General features: G+C 32.6%; 1 protein-coding gene across 5 annotated transcripts in view; it reads right to left on the bottom strand.

The window, feature by feature from the left end:
- Positions 1–906: 906 nt before the first annotated feature.
- Positions 907–14,411, bottom strand: part of NOX4 (NADPH oxidase 4) — a 170,205-nt gene continuing 156,700 nt past the window's right edge. For all 5 annotated transcript variants that reach the window (XR_004053751.1, XM_030918987.1, XM_030918988.1 and 2 more), the window contains 3 exons: positions 12,146–12,214; positions 10,533–10,633; positions 907–1,445 (listed from right to left, as the gene is read on the bottom strand). Coding sequence is in view for 4 of the 5 variants with exons in the window: in XM_030918987.1 (XP_030774847.1) it covers positions 1,325–1,445; positions 10,533–10,633; positions 12,146–12,214 (291 nt within the window). In the remaining variant the exon portion in view is untranslated. The remainder of the gene's footprint in view (positions 1,446–10,532; positions 10,634–12,145; positions 12,215–14,411) is intronic.

The following is a 14,411-nucleotide window of genomic DNA, read 5'->3' as shown; positions in this document are numbered from 1 at the left end:
CCACCCGTCCTGGCCTCCCAAAGTGTTGGGATTACAGGCGTGAGCCATGAATGCCTTAATTCTTAAGATAGTAATGGGGAATATTGTTCTGAGCCAAGAATGTGATAGCCAGGGAACATAAGTTTATAAGATCACACAGTGTAGTTCCAACAGTGACTTTAAACCCAATAGCTCCCTATGGAAACTCAGGATACCAAAAAGTGCAACAGTAATATTCTGGATTCTAAACAAGTTTGAATAAGGATATCATATTTCCTCTTACTTAGAAGGTAAAATACAGGTTTTACTAATCAACAATGTGACTAGACTTTCAGGATCTCCATCATAAACCAATGTGTGACAAAGGAGATAAATCTTATATTCAGTCCCTACTGACAGACATGATGTCCTTTGGTCTCAAAGTGCAAATTAACTAAGTATCCCAAGAGGCTTCAGCCTGAGACAAACTCTACCTGGGAAAAACAAAACAAAACAAAATAATAATAATAATAGAGACAAAAATGCTGAAAAAAGCAAAAAGGTATTAGTATGTATATCCCTTTATAATTTATAGTAGGAATATTTTCATTACCATGCAATAGTGTTAAATTAAATAAAGATGAAAGGGACCTATTAAATCATTATGTCTAATGCATGCTAAAGGAAGGCATATTTCCCTGGAGAGAGGAATAAAAAGAAAAAATTTATATAAAAACAGATACTATAATAACATTTGAGGAAGGTTCATTTAGCATATAGTCTTCAGATATCAAATAGAGGTATTAGCATAAGTAGTGGAGACAATTAGATATTGACACAAAGTACCCGTATCAATACAGAGTCTTGTGCTGTGTTTTCAAACATCTAATATATTTGCCTGGAGTGCTTGCAAATTAAAGCTACTCTGTTTATACACAACATAGAAAATGGAATTTGAGCTTCAATGAATTTTTAATTTTCTTCAATCTTGCATTTGTTCAACCAAAAACAATTTAAAGAGGAACACGACAATCAGCCTTAGATTGAGCAAGTTCAGCTCCTCGCTAGGGAGTTCTTGAATCCACCATAAAAATCAACAGTGTGCATCTAATAGTTTTCTTTTAATTTGAGAACTGAAAAGTGAATCATCACATCAAATATTCTTCAGGGTCTCTTTTGTTTCCAGATTAAACATGTAATGTGACCTGTCATCTTGCCACATTCTCACATTTCCATTTTAAATAATCATAAACAAGAAAACCTTACTATTCTTTGGCATAACACAGCTGTTTGATTCTGCTGAGTTTCAAAGTCTTAGAAATTGCACTCATTCCTTCTTTAGAGTCCTGCTTCATGGCAAAAGTTTTCAGCTGAAAGACTCTTTATTGTATTCAAATCTTGTCCCATACGAGTTGTTCTGGTTACTTAGTTTATGAAGAGTCTTGGATAGTGAATTGGGTCCACAACAGAAAACACCAACTGTTTTCCTGAACAAGAGAGGAGGAAATAGAAAATCAGGTATAAAATTAGGCAGAACGTAACAAGAAATATGCTTTATTAGCATGGTTTAAAGTATTAACAAAGTCAATTTCTTGCTGTTTTACATATGGAAAACAATTTTCTAATTATTTCCAAATGTAAATGTCAACCAGGAAAATATTTTATTTACCTCATACTTTTCATTCTAGAATTTAAGGTAATTCAAAGAATGTACCTATGAGCACAAATATGCTTATTATCAGGCAGAGATTGATTGGTTTGCCTTAGTCTTTTCATGACTTGTCATTGGTGAAACCAGCAACCTTATTAAGAGCAACAATTGATAGATGTCAATTGCTAAACAGCTGACCTCTGAATAGATGTTCAGTTCACACTGGACAACGTAAATTCTTCTTTTATTGTACATTTTACACATAGTTATCTAAAATTCCTACATGGATTTGCAAAAGCAGTGATGAATAAGGAAGGAAAGAAAAAAGATATTACCAATTTGAAATAGTATTTTTAACAACCAATTTATATTCACAGTAAAACAAAAAACATATTCATCTAGTTCTTTTTTATTTATGCCCTGCAATAATGGTAACAAATGCCAAGCAGTTTTTATTATTCTCAAATATAAAATTTTAGTACTTAAATAATACATATCTCTAACAGATAGACTAAATATATCCCAGGAAATAAATAATATTTCAAATTGACCTTCTTCCCAAGTTTGATTTGCATTTGATTCTTCCTAGGATGTCAAAATGATTAATATTTCATCTCATATCTTGGGAAAATCCAGTATGTCTTATCTCAGAATAACTCACGCTGAACAAAAGACACTGAATCCATCAAAATTGGTACCAAAAATTAATAGTAAATACTGAAAAAAAAGTTATTAAAACTTTTTACCTTGAAAAGTGAAACTAAAATCTGTGAAAACAGAATTTTACTTGGAGCCATGATGGGGTAATAGGGATCAGATCTACCCTCTTACATTAAAAATCTATAAAAAAGCAAACCAAATAGATGAAATAAGTATTTTCAGACACTGAATAATAGGTATATTATTATATACCTATTATATAGCTATATCTATTATTATATATAATATTATATATTACATATATTATATAGTTATATACTTATTATATGCTATTATTATATAGCATGGAACTATGATCCCTGAGAAAAGGGAAGAAAACATACTAAGACTAAGCACAGTCACTATCTTTGCTTATTGCCTGGAGGCAATCTACTGGCTGCAGCACAGAGAGGGGAAACTCCAGCAAAGATTGGTGATTACACTGAGGAGACAAAGAGCGGAGTTCATTGAGGCCAAACAGTTGGAATTTGTGGAACAGAATATGGAAGGGAAGGGAGATCCACAGAAAGACGCCTTGGAGATCAGGAGACAAGAGTCCTCAAGTCTTTGTTTGATTAATAATCTGTTCATATATGAGAAAAAACTTCATGAATGTGGGTAAAGAGCTATCAGAGATCAACAGGACAAATAATTGCCAGAGTTTACACAGGACTGCAAATAATTTGCATTCACACACACCAGATAATTTGCATTCACACACACGAGAATAGAAAGTCCTATAAATACAGGGCAATGGGTTGTATTCTCAGAAAGGTTATCACCTTATTTGCAAGGAGTGGAGGGGATATTGGTAAAATTAAGCTTGGACCGAAGGCTGCTCTGGACCTCCACTAACAAATCTTAAAAGTGAGCCTTGTAAAGATCCAACTGAACCTGAGTAACTTAACTGCATGTCAGAACAAGTCCAAAACTATTAAAATAAATAAATCAAAATTTGGCACCAAACATTTAAACTTTAAAATGTACAGAAATCAATAAAAAAAGTACCAGGAATTCAAAAAGCAAAAAAGTATGAACTATAACTAAGAGTGTTATGGGCTGAAGTGTACCCCTCCAAAACCCGTAGGTTGAAGTCCTAGCCCTCAGTGCTTCAGGATATGACTGCATTTGGAGACAAGGCTTTTAAGGAGGCAATTTAAGTTAAAATGAGGGTACTAGGGTAGGCCCTAATCCAATCTGAATGGTGTACTTATAAGAAGTAATTTGAACACAAAAAGAGACACCAGGGAAGTGCATGCACAGAGAAAAAGCCATGTGAAGAGGCATCAAGAACGTAGCCATCTGCAAATCAAGGAGAGAGATCTCAGGAAACCAGTCCTGCCTGCATCTTGATCTTAAACTTCCAGCCCCCAGAACTATGAGAAAATAAATTGCTGCTGTTTAAACCACCCAGTCTGTGGTATATTGCTATGGTAGCCCTAGCAAACTAATTCAAGGAGAAAGAGCATTCAACAGAAACAGACCCAGAATGATAGACGTGGTCATTGAAACAGTGATGATATACAGGCTTCATATATTCAAAGAAAAGCATAATCATGATGAGATAATAAATGGAATATTTTTAAAGGCCCAAACATAAATTCTCGAGATGGAATGCAATATTTGAAATGATAAATACACTAGATGAGTTAATAAAAGAATAGGCATTGCTGAAGAAAAAGTAAACTTGAAGAAACAGCATTAGAATCTATCCAAATTGCAACCCACAGAGAACAAAAACTGAAAAAAAAAAAAAAAAAAAAAGAAAGAAAGAAGAAGCACAGAGCATCAGTGGTCCGTGGGATAATACCAACTAGTCAAAAATACATGTAACTGCAGTCCAACATGAGAGAAGACCAAGGGAGAAGAAAAAAATAAACAAATAAAAATCTCACAAATCTCAAGGAGAATAAACACAAAGGAAACTATACTAAGGCAATTGATAATAAAATGTTAAAAACAAGTGACAAGAAGAAAAACATAAAACCAAACAGACTGGGGGAAAAGACACATTACAAATCATCAACAGAAAATAAAGAATGAAATATAAAAATGAAAGTGTACTTCTTGTCATAAACTATGCAAGTCAGAAGGCAATGAAGTGATATCTTCAAAGTACTAAAATATAAAACATCAACTATTATGTATCAAGCAAATTTTATGCCAAACAAAAATGATTTTTCAGAAATTAAGATGGAATAAAACCTTTTTATACAGACAAAAGCTGAAAGAATTTATTGTCAGCAAACCAGCACTATAAAGTACACTAAAGAAAACTACTCAAGAAGTAGGAAAACAAAATTAGATGGAAATTTGAATCTAACCAAAAGAATGAAGAACAGCAAAATAGTAAAATCTGTAAGTAAATATAAAATATGTATTTTGTCTAATTTCTAATCTTTTTAATATGTGCTTGATGTTTAAAACAAAAAATACTAATAATGAGAATTATAACATATGTATATGTAAGGTGAATGCAACAATAGCAAAAAGGATGGAAGAAAATGGTAGTACATGAAGTGTTATAATATTATTCAAAGTACCAGCCTGGCCAACAGAGTGAGATCCCATTCCTACAAAAAATTTTAAAAATTAGCTGAGCATGGTGGTAAGCAACTGTAGTGCCAGTTACTCAGGAGACTGAGGTTGGAAGAGCTCTTGAGCCCAGGAATTCAAGATTGCAGTGAGCCGAGATCATGTCACTGTACTCTGGCCTGGGCATCAGAGCAATACTCTGTCTCTAAAAAATAAACATAAACATAAACATAAAAAATAAAATAGGCTGTGATAAGCTAATGATGTATACTGTAAACTTAGAACAATGTTTCTTTAATTTTGGCTTCATCAGAATCATTTCAGAGACTTCATAGAACACAAATAGCTAGGTCTTCCCATCCCTACAGTTTCTGATTTGGCAGATCTTGGATAGGGCTCAAGAATTTGCTTTTCTAACAAGATTCCAATTGATGCTGGTCTGAGGAATCCAGTTTGGGAACCAACGACCTGAAGCAATTACTAAAAAGAAAAAAAAAAAAATACAGAGGTATAGCTAACATTAGAGAAAAAACGTGGAATAATAAAAAACACTCAACTCAAATCAAGGTAAAAAAAGAAAATAAAACAAAGAAAGAACAAATAGGTAAGTGCAAAGCAATGGTGAACTGCTAGATTTAAACCCAACCATATTTTCATTAAATTGAATGTAAATGATTTAAACACTGAAACTAAAAGCTTTCAACATAAAGCAAAAACTGATGGAACCACAAAGACAGATAAATTCATAATTATAGTTAATTATTTCAATACTCTCCTCTCAGTAATTAATACAATCAGACAGAAATTCAGCAAGCATATTGAAAACTTGAATACCACTATCAACCTATTGGAACTAATTGGCATTTATAGAACACTTTATCTAACAATAATGGAATACAAATTATTTTTAAGTGCATATGGAACATTCACCAAGACTGAACATATTCTGGGCAATAAAACAGGTGTCAATATATTTTAAAGGATTAGAATCACAAGGAGTTCATTTTTAGATCAAATAACAATTTAAGTAGAAATTAAGAACAAAAAGATACCTGGAAAATTTCCGCATATTTGGAAATAAAGCATTTCTAAATAACCCATGGGCCAAAGAAAAAAATAATATAAAAATAGAACATACTTGAATAAGATGAAACTGAAAACAAACAAGTCAAAATGTATATGAGTTAGCAAAAGTGATGTTTAGAGGAAAATGTATAGCATTAAACACTTTTATTTAAAAAAACAGTCTGAAATCAATGACCTATGTTTCCATTTTAAGAAACTAGTAAAAAAAAAAAAAAAAAAAAAAAAGCTAATTAAACCCAAAGTGGGCAAAAGAAATAAAAACATATGAAACTAAATGATTTTATATTTAATGAAATTTAAATTACTATTCAACCATAATGGAGCTTCCATTAAAATAAAAAGATAATTGAGTCATTTTGTTTCTTTGTGTAAACTTTCTGTCAACATGGTATGATGGCAATAAGATACCATTGTTTTCTTGCTTGGCTTTGACAGGGCAATTATAGAACTAGTTTGGCAAGTTTTTCAGATTTCCTAAAGGTACTTCTTAAATACTTGATAATAAAATCAAGTATTAATTATAAAATAAATAATAATAAAAATCATTATTTTTAACTCGCCCAGGATATTATGATTTTTGTGGGGTTTTTTTTTTTTAACATTTTCTTTTGCAATTATTAACTAGCTTAACTCTGATAGCCTTTGTGTGTATGTGATTTGAGGAATTCCCTAATGTCACTCTCACTAACTTAATGAAATCTTACTTTTTTTTTTTTTTTCGAATTCTACAAGCAATCTTTGCAATTCATTTGTACTAAATTTGCATTAGAGTGCTGCAATCCAACAATTATCTAGAGACCTCTCTACATAACCTTTGATGGAATGGGTGGAGGTAGATTCGGGTACTAAGTAGAAAATGTGGTTTGGGGGTAGACATTAGAAACTAGTTCTATAAATGTTCATATTTGTTTTTTCATGTAGATTTGTAAACATAGAATCTTACATAATGAGAACTTAATCACTCCAGAGAGCTTATTCACTCGTTGCATTACAGATCCAGGAGAACTGAGTCACTTGACTCAGGGTCACAGGAGTAAATGTGATAGACTAAACCTAGTCTACTTATACTCTAGAATACTTTGAGGTACAATTACACAGAAATTGTCCATGACCAAAAGAAATACATCATTAAAAAGTTAGTTGGTTCTTCCTAGCAAAGCCAAGAAAAAATAAATAAATAAATAACAAAGTAAGCTGAAAAATTACTTGTCATAGATTCAATTTTTGTTAGAAAACTAAAGTTTAAATTTTAAATATATATAGCACACACACACACAAACATATGTTTACATATACTTTCATAAATACACACACATACTCTCACAGAAACTTACAAAAGCTTCTGTGAGAATACATAGCAAAGAGTTACCAATCATTACCTCTGGCCCAGGAGAGTTTAATCCAATTTAAATTTGTATTCTACATAGTATACTAAACTAATGTCTACTGGTTTAATAAATAATCACTTTTTGAAAGTTAAAAAGTATTGCCCAAGGATATGAACAGACACTTCTCAAAAGAAGACATTCATACAGCCAACAGACACATGAAAAAATGCTCGTCATCATTCGCCATCAGAGAAATGCAAATCAAAATCACAATGAGATACCATCTCACACCAGTTTGAATGGCAATCATTAAAAAATCAGGAAACAACAGGTGCTGGAGAGGATGTGGAGAAATAGGAACACTTTTACACTGTTGGTGGGACTGTAAACTAGTTCAAACATTGTGGAAAACAGTGAGGTGATTCCTCAAGGATCTAGAACATAAATACCATTTGACCCAGCCATCCCATTACTTGGGATACACCCAAAGGATTATAAGTCATGCTGCTATAAAGAAACATGCACACATATGTTTACTGCGGCACTATTTACAACAGCAAAGACTTGGAATCAACCCAAATGTCCACCAGTGACAGGCTGGATTAAGAAAATGTGGTACATATACACCATGGAATACTATGCAGCCATAAGAAAGGATGAGTTCATGTCCTTTGTAGGGACATGGATGCAGCTGGAAACCATCATTCTCAGCAAACTATTGCAAGAGCAGAAAACCGAATACCGCATGTTCTCACTCATAGGTGGGAATTGAACAATGAGATCACTTGGACACAGGAAGGGGAACATCACACACTGGGTCCTATTGTGGGGAGGCGGGAGAGGAGAGGGATAGCATTAGGAGATATACCTAATGTAAATGACGAGTTAATGGGTTCAGCACACCAACATAGCACATGTATACACATGTAACAAACCTGCACGTTGTGCACATGTACCCTAGAACTTAAAGTATAATAATAAAAATATATATATTAAATACAAAAAACTATTGCCCAACATATGATATTTAAAAAGCTTAACGTATATGTCTGTCTTTCCTACTGTTATCTCTGTATATTTTCAGCAATTTATGTGCATGAGGTTAATCAAAATGTTACATCTTAAATGAAATCATTCATTTACGCAGTGCCTTTGTCCAGTTAAAGAGACCTTAAGAATGTTGAACTATTCTTTCCCTAAGCATGCTACATAAAAATCCTTCAAAAAAAAAAAAATGTTTAACACATTTCAGGCACCCGCCTGAGAACCAATACACAAAGTCAAAGTGTTGTACAAAATGTCAACAGCAGATGGCGCACATTTGCTCTTCTTAAATCAGTTTTCCATTTTTTCCAGAAAAAGAACAAACAACCAAATACACATACAGACACACACACACACACACATACACAAATCGCTCTAAAACACAAACAGCCTAACGAATGAGACTTCTTGAGAACTAACTGTAGGAACCAACAGCGTCGATCTATTTCAATCTGTAAATAATGGGCTCTTGAGGGATTTGGTTTCTGAACTCAGCCAAAGAAACTATCAGTTTTCAGCAATATACAGTGAAAAATCGACAAAAGTTTCTTGTCAGAAGTCAGTAAATGGTATTAAAGAGGAACATGTTTGCAAAGCATAGCAAGAGACAGAGGAGTATGACAAGATTATCACATCTAAGATGGGTGATACTGGAGAAAGATGGGAAAGGAAGATAACCAAAAGTGGGTTGATCAATTTTTCTAAATTTCAACTCTGAATATTACAAAGAACTTCTGCTTTGTAAATCATGCTTACATCTTATGCCAAAACTACTTAATCAAGAGAAGGGTAATACTACAAAAGTTTAAACATGGCTGTAATCTGAGTCACATGGGTAACTTTATTCCTTCTTATATTTTGCTTACCAGGCTCCATTCTATAATTTCTAAAACAAAATCTCTGAAGGTAGAGATAGGGATCATCTTGAACCAGTGATTTCTTCAATAAATAATATTCATCCATGAATTCCTAACTTGGATTTTTTAAAAAATATCCATTTAATAAGCTGGCCTGTGCATTTATAGTCATATATCCTTTTCATGTTTTTAAAAATATATTTTAAAAATTACGGAGTGTTCAACTATATAAAGTAATTGTAATGATAAGCCAGAAGTAAAAATTAACACCGGAGTCTTATGATTACAGTAAATTTTAAAATGAAATATTTAATTTATGTACATTCTTGTTGCAGAAGTATGATTAGGATTAGGTTAGCAATAAACATATGATTAGTTCAAATGTAAAAATATATTGAATTTTGATAAAATTATATGGGTTAATGGGACAGAAATATAACTTAAATGAAAGAAAAAGAATGATGTAAAACATCCAACTGCTAAAAGAAAAGTTTATGTATTTTTATAATAAATGATGGTATCATCTAGCTATATTTATATTCCAGTGGATATGTTTGAAGAAATTGCATTAATTACAAAATGTCAATATCTGCAATATGTTAGAAATCACATCTTTTACAACCATGTAAACTCATGATGAAACTGTTTAGATGTAAACCTAAAAATATGTGAGTGGTTATATAGTTTTCAGTATCTTCTTAGAATTCTTATAGATCAGTGCTCTGCACTATGATAAATTTACAAAAGACAAATGGGCTGACTGGTCTGTGCCCTAAAATGAAAGCTTTCCTTCTATAATAATTTCTTCAAATCATAGACACATAGTCTATAAGAACAAGATTATTTATAAAAAGTATAGTTTCTAAATAATATGTTTGGAAATATTCCCGGTTTAAAGACTGCATATTACAAAGCAGAGCTTTTTTAAAAAACAAGCAAACAAACAAAAAATATATTCATTCTGGTAAAAAAGGTACAAAAATGTGATTTTTAAATGAATTCACTGTTAGAACTAATTGTAAATTTCTTTGTTTGCAAACATGATTTTGAAAACTTTTCCTAGGATCACCTGATATATGCTGTGGGAGAGAATACCCATTTTTAATATAGGTCTTTACAAATTTATAATCAGGTAGGAAAGTTTGTTCATAAATACATTATAGACTATTTCTAAGCCAAACTTTAATTATTTGGAATTACAAAAATGTAGGACGACACCTGCCTTACTTCCTCCGTTGATAGTGAAAGAGTGTTTCAGTGAATTTGTCATTTGTAAACTCATTGCCAATTCATTTTTAAACCTCACGTAATTATTTGAAAATATTTTAATTAATTGATTAGCCACATGTCAAAATTTTGAGGTATAGTACTTACCCTCTGTTATACTTTGCTATTTCATCAAACAAAAGTTTCCACCGAGGACGTCCAATAAACAGTCTTGAATTCAGTGCATGATATTTTTCTCCAATTATCTTCTGCCAAAAAGAAAGCACCACATTATTCGAGATTTAGTTAAGTAACCTAGTTCTCTAACATCATTTCTGCTGGTGCTGTGACTTACCACTAAATTGCTGTGATATAAAGAATGTAAGTATCAAATGGCAACCTATTATGTACAATTATTTCAAAATATCATTTCCTTTCTCCTTTCTTTTAAAATCCATTATCTCCTCAAATTCCATTTGTTTGTTTTTAAACAAACAAACAAAATCCATTCTGGTAAAAAGGTACAAAAATTTGATTTTCAATTGAATTAATTGTTAGAACTAATCTCCTTGAATGCCATTCTGACAAATGGCTAATTTTCCTGGACTTCAGTTAGTTGTTTCATCTTTAAAGAACTGCAATGTAAGATAAAGAATGAATTCTAATTGGTCACCCTCAAAAAGGCTCAGCACATACACTTCATTGAAGTATTTTGGCACCACAAATACAGGTGTCATATTTGGCTCATTATATAAGTAAAATACTACAAATTATCATCATACATTTGGGAAATGATCCTAGACAAGACAGCTCAAGACAGCAGAACTCCAAAATGGGGTTTATCAATAAATGGCTGTGAATGGGCTCCTGTTTGCAAACAGAGCATTAGATCTAAATCAATATGAAGAGTCAGAGTGAATTTCAGAGAAAGGAGGAAGTATCTGAGTCCCAGGCAGGCAAACTGAGAACCAAATGCAAATCATGCTTCATACCTTCATTATAGCAATACCAGGAGGAAAAGTGATATTGACTTACTTCGTGAGAGTAGTAAAATGAAATACTTTTTACATACCAGATAGGGTAGAAATATGACTGGAAAAATTAGGGTTAGATTAGATTTGAGGTAACTGATAAACATTCAAATTTTGTATTCGAAGTATTGTGAAAATGTATGACAAAAAGTACTAAAATAAAATTTGTTAATACATTCATGCCTAGATTTATACACCAGTCCAGCTCTTCAATGTTGTCTTCAAATATCAGTTTCATCATTTGCAAAATGGGAATATCATTTACTGCTTGACTCTGTTTTAAACTAATAAACTAATATATGTGAAATTCTTAGCACAGTGCCTAGAAGAGTAAATAAATAATGCATGATGGTTGTCATTATGTTTTAATTTCTCTTGTCTAGAAATAAGCTTAATTGTATATGAACTCATCTTCTCTCTCCACATAAAACATCCCCTCAATAAAAAGAAATCACAAGGCTGTTCATGTGTAGTCTGAATTTTAGAAGAACTTAAGGCGATAGTGAAGAGGGGAGGGGTAGACTCAGACCTTTTGAGTCTGCCCCAGCTCCCTGTGAGAAGGACAAATGGAAGGCATAATATGGTTGACTTCAAGGACAAGCTATGACTTTTCTGGACATATTCCAAAGGAGGCCTTCCTCTAGGAAACTTCTGTTCAAACCACCTGCAGGAATTTTCTTCCACCACAGCTCCTACAGTAAATCTATTATCAAGAGGCTTGTTTAATTTACGATAACATCAACCACATACCTGTATCCCATCTGTTTGACTGAGGTACAGCTGGATGTTGACATAGTCAGGTCTGTTCTCTTGCCAAAACTGGGAGGACAGAAAAAGGAATAGACTTATTAAAATTCTATGAGTATACTCAGATTTTCTCCTATTCTAACATATGTGATTTAGAATTTAACATAACCTAGCTTATCATAATCAATATCTATAAGAAAATGAATACACACACACACACATACACACAAATATATATAACAGATTCTAACAATAATCTGGCCTCTTGGTATGAATGAGGTCTGATGGTGGTAGTGGTAGGGAATAATTTTCTGTTATCTTCACAGATACAAAATTTAGCATGCTAAATGCTATACAAATATTCTCAAATATTAGTCCTTCTGAAATACTCCTTATTTTATTCCTTAAGAGTCTCAAAATTGTACCAGTTTACTCATCAAGAACATAACTTTCTTGAGAAAAAAAGACAATAGTGATTTAACTTATGCATGCTAGCAAATACAAAACAAAACAAATAGACGCTTTTTCCTGTTTCTGCCTTCTGCTTATTCAGCAATGGGCTCTGGTTTCTCTTGTGCAAAAATGCAAGACACAAAAATATACCTGCAAAAATAAATAGTCTACAAAAAAATATGGAACAACAACTCCTCATTTCCCCCTTCCCAAAGGCTTTGGCAACCTGAGAGGATTTTACTGTACCTGAATTGTTGGAAATATTTTTAGCAAGGATGCATATGTAGAGACTATTCTACTTCCTGTCTTTACAAATTAAACTACTCTAGGGACCTCCTATAAGTGACAGCATAATATATTTGTGCTTTTTTTGTCTGGCTTATTTCATTTAGCATTATGTCTTCAAAGTTCATCCACATAGTATATGTCATAATTTCCTTCCTTTTTAGAGCTGAATAGTATTACATTATGTGCGTATATCATAATCTGTTTATCCAGTCATCTATTGATGAATATTTGGGTTGTTTCCATCCTTTGGCTATTGTGAATAATGCTTCTATGGGCATCTGTCCAATTCCCTGCTTTTAATTCTTCTAGGTACATACCCAGAACCAATCTTTTTATTTATTTAATTTTTATTTATTTTTTATTATTTATTTTGCAAAAAGTTTGGAGGCCTTATGTAATCCACCTCTTCCCAGAAAAGCACAGACACCATCTCTCTAATTTCATCTCCTACTATTCTTTCCCTTGCTTACTCTGCTTCATCCACACAGATCTCCTTTCTTTCTTTCAGGACACCAAGCATACTACTGCCTCAGAACTCTTGCCTATGAAGTTAGGTTTCTCTATCTTGATTTTTTTTCTCCATAATATGTGTTTAATCTGCTCATTCACTTCAGCCAAGTCTGCTCAAATGGCATTATAACATTTTGTTTGATGGGTGTTCCTGAACATGCAATATAAATTAACACACCCTCTACTGTTCACGCTGCTTTACTCCTACTTTCCCTTCCTTCTTTGTCCTAACCCGAATCTCAGAACCTGATGCTCGATGTATTTATTGGTTGTTGTCTATCTTGCCCCCTTAGAATATAAACCACGTGAGATCAGAAACTTAGTTTTATTTTGCCACCTGATGACTTTTCAGATCCCAGAATAGTTTCAGATTGATAGTAATCAGTTAATAAATAAATATACACTGAATGACAGAATGACTGAATGAGTGAACACATGCACAAAGAGGTATATATAATGATATCCATTTCAGCGTTCTTTGCGTTCTTTGTAATAAAAAAGTATCTAACATTAGAGAATTGTTCAGCAAACTAGATATATCCATACAACGAAATCCTCTAAAAGAATCAGGTAGTTCCACCATCTCTAATTGTTGGCACCAGGGAAAACAATAAGGTAGCTCTATATGCACTAATACCAAAAAATAGTCAAGACATAGTAATCAATTAATAAAGGAATTCGCATAAACAATGTAAATAGTACGATAGGATTTATAGAACAGTTAAGAGTTATCTCCGTTCACATAGATTAGGTAGGGAAGGTAGTAAAAGAGGATTTTACTTTATCAGAATTGTTTCAAATATTTGTAGCAAGGACACATATGTGTATCACTTGTATAATCTGAATAAAGATAAATAGGTCAAATGTTACAGATTGGATAGGAAAAGATGCCTGCTTTATCTCTGCAAAAAATAAAACACAGAATTTGGGGATTGTTGAGATTTTGTATCGTATACCAAAAAGTCTGGTGATATGAAGTATTAAAGATGGCAAATCAAGGATAAGAGCTATCAGAACA

This window comes from Rhinopithecus roxellana, chromosome 15 (assembly GCF_007565055.1).
Source record: "Rhinopithecus roxellana isolate Shanxi Qingling chromosome 15, ASM756505v1, whole genome shotgun sequence".
In the NCBI taxonomy this organism is placed as follows: domain Eukaryota; kingdom Metazoa; phylum Chordata; class Mammalia; order Primates; family Cercopithecidae; genus Rhinopithecus; species Rhinopithecus roxellana.
The sequence above is the reverse complement of the archived record's forward strand: the minus strand, read 5'-3'. Positions and strand labels throughout refer to the sequence as shown.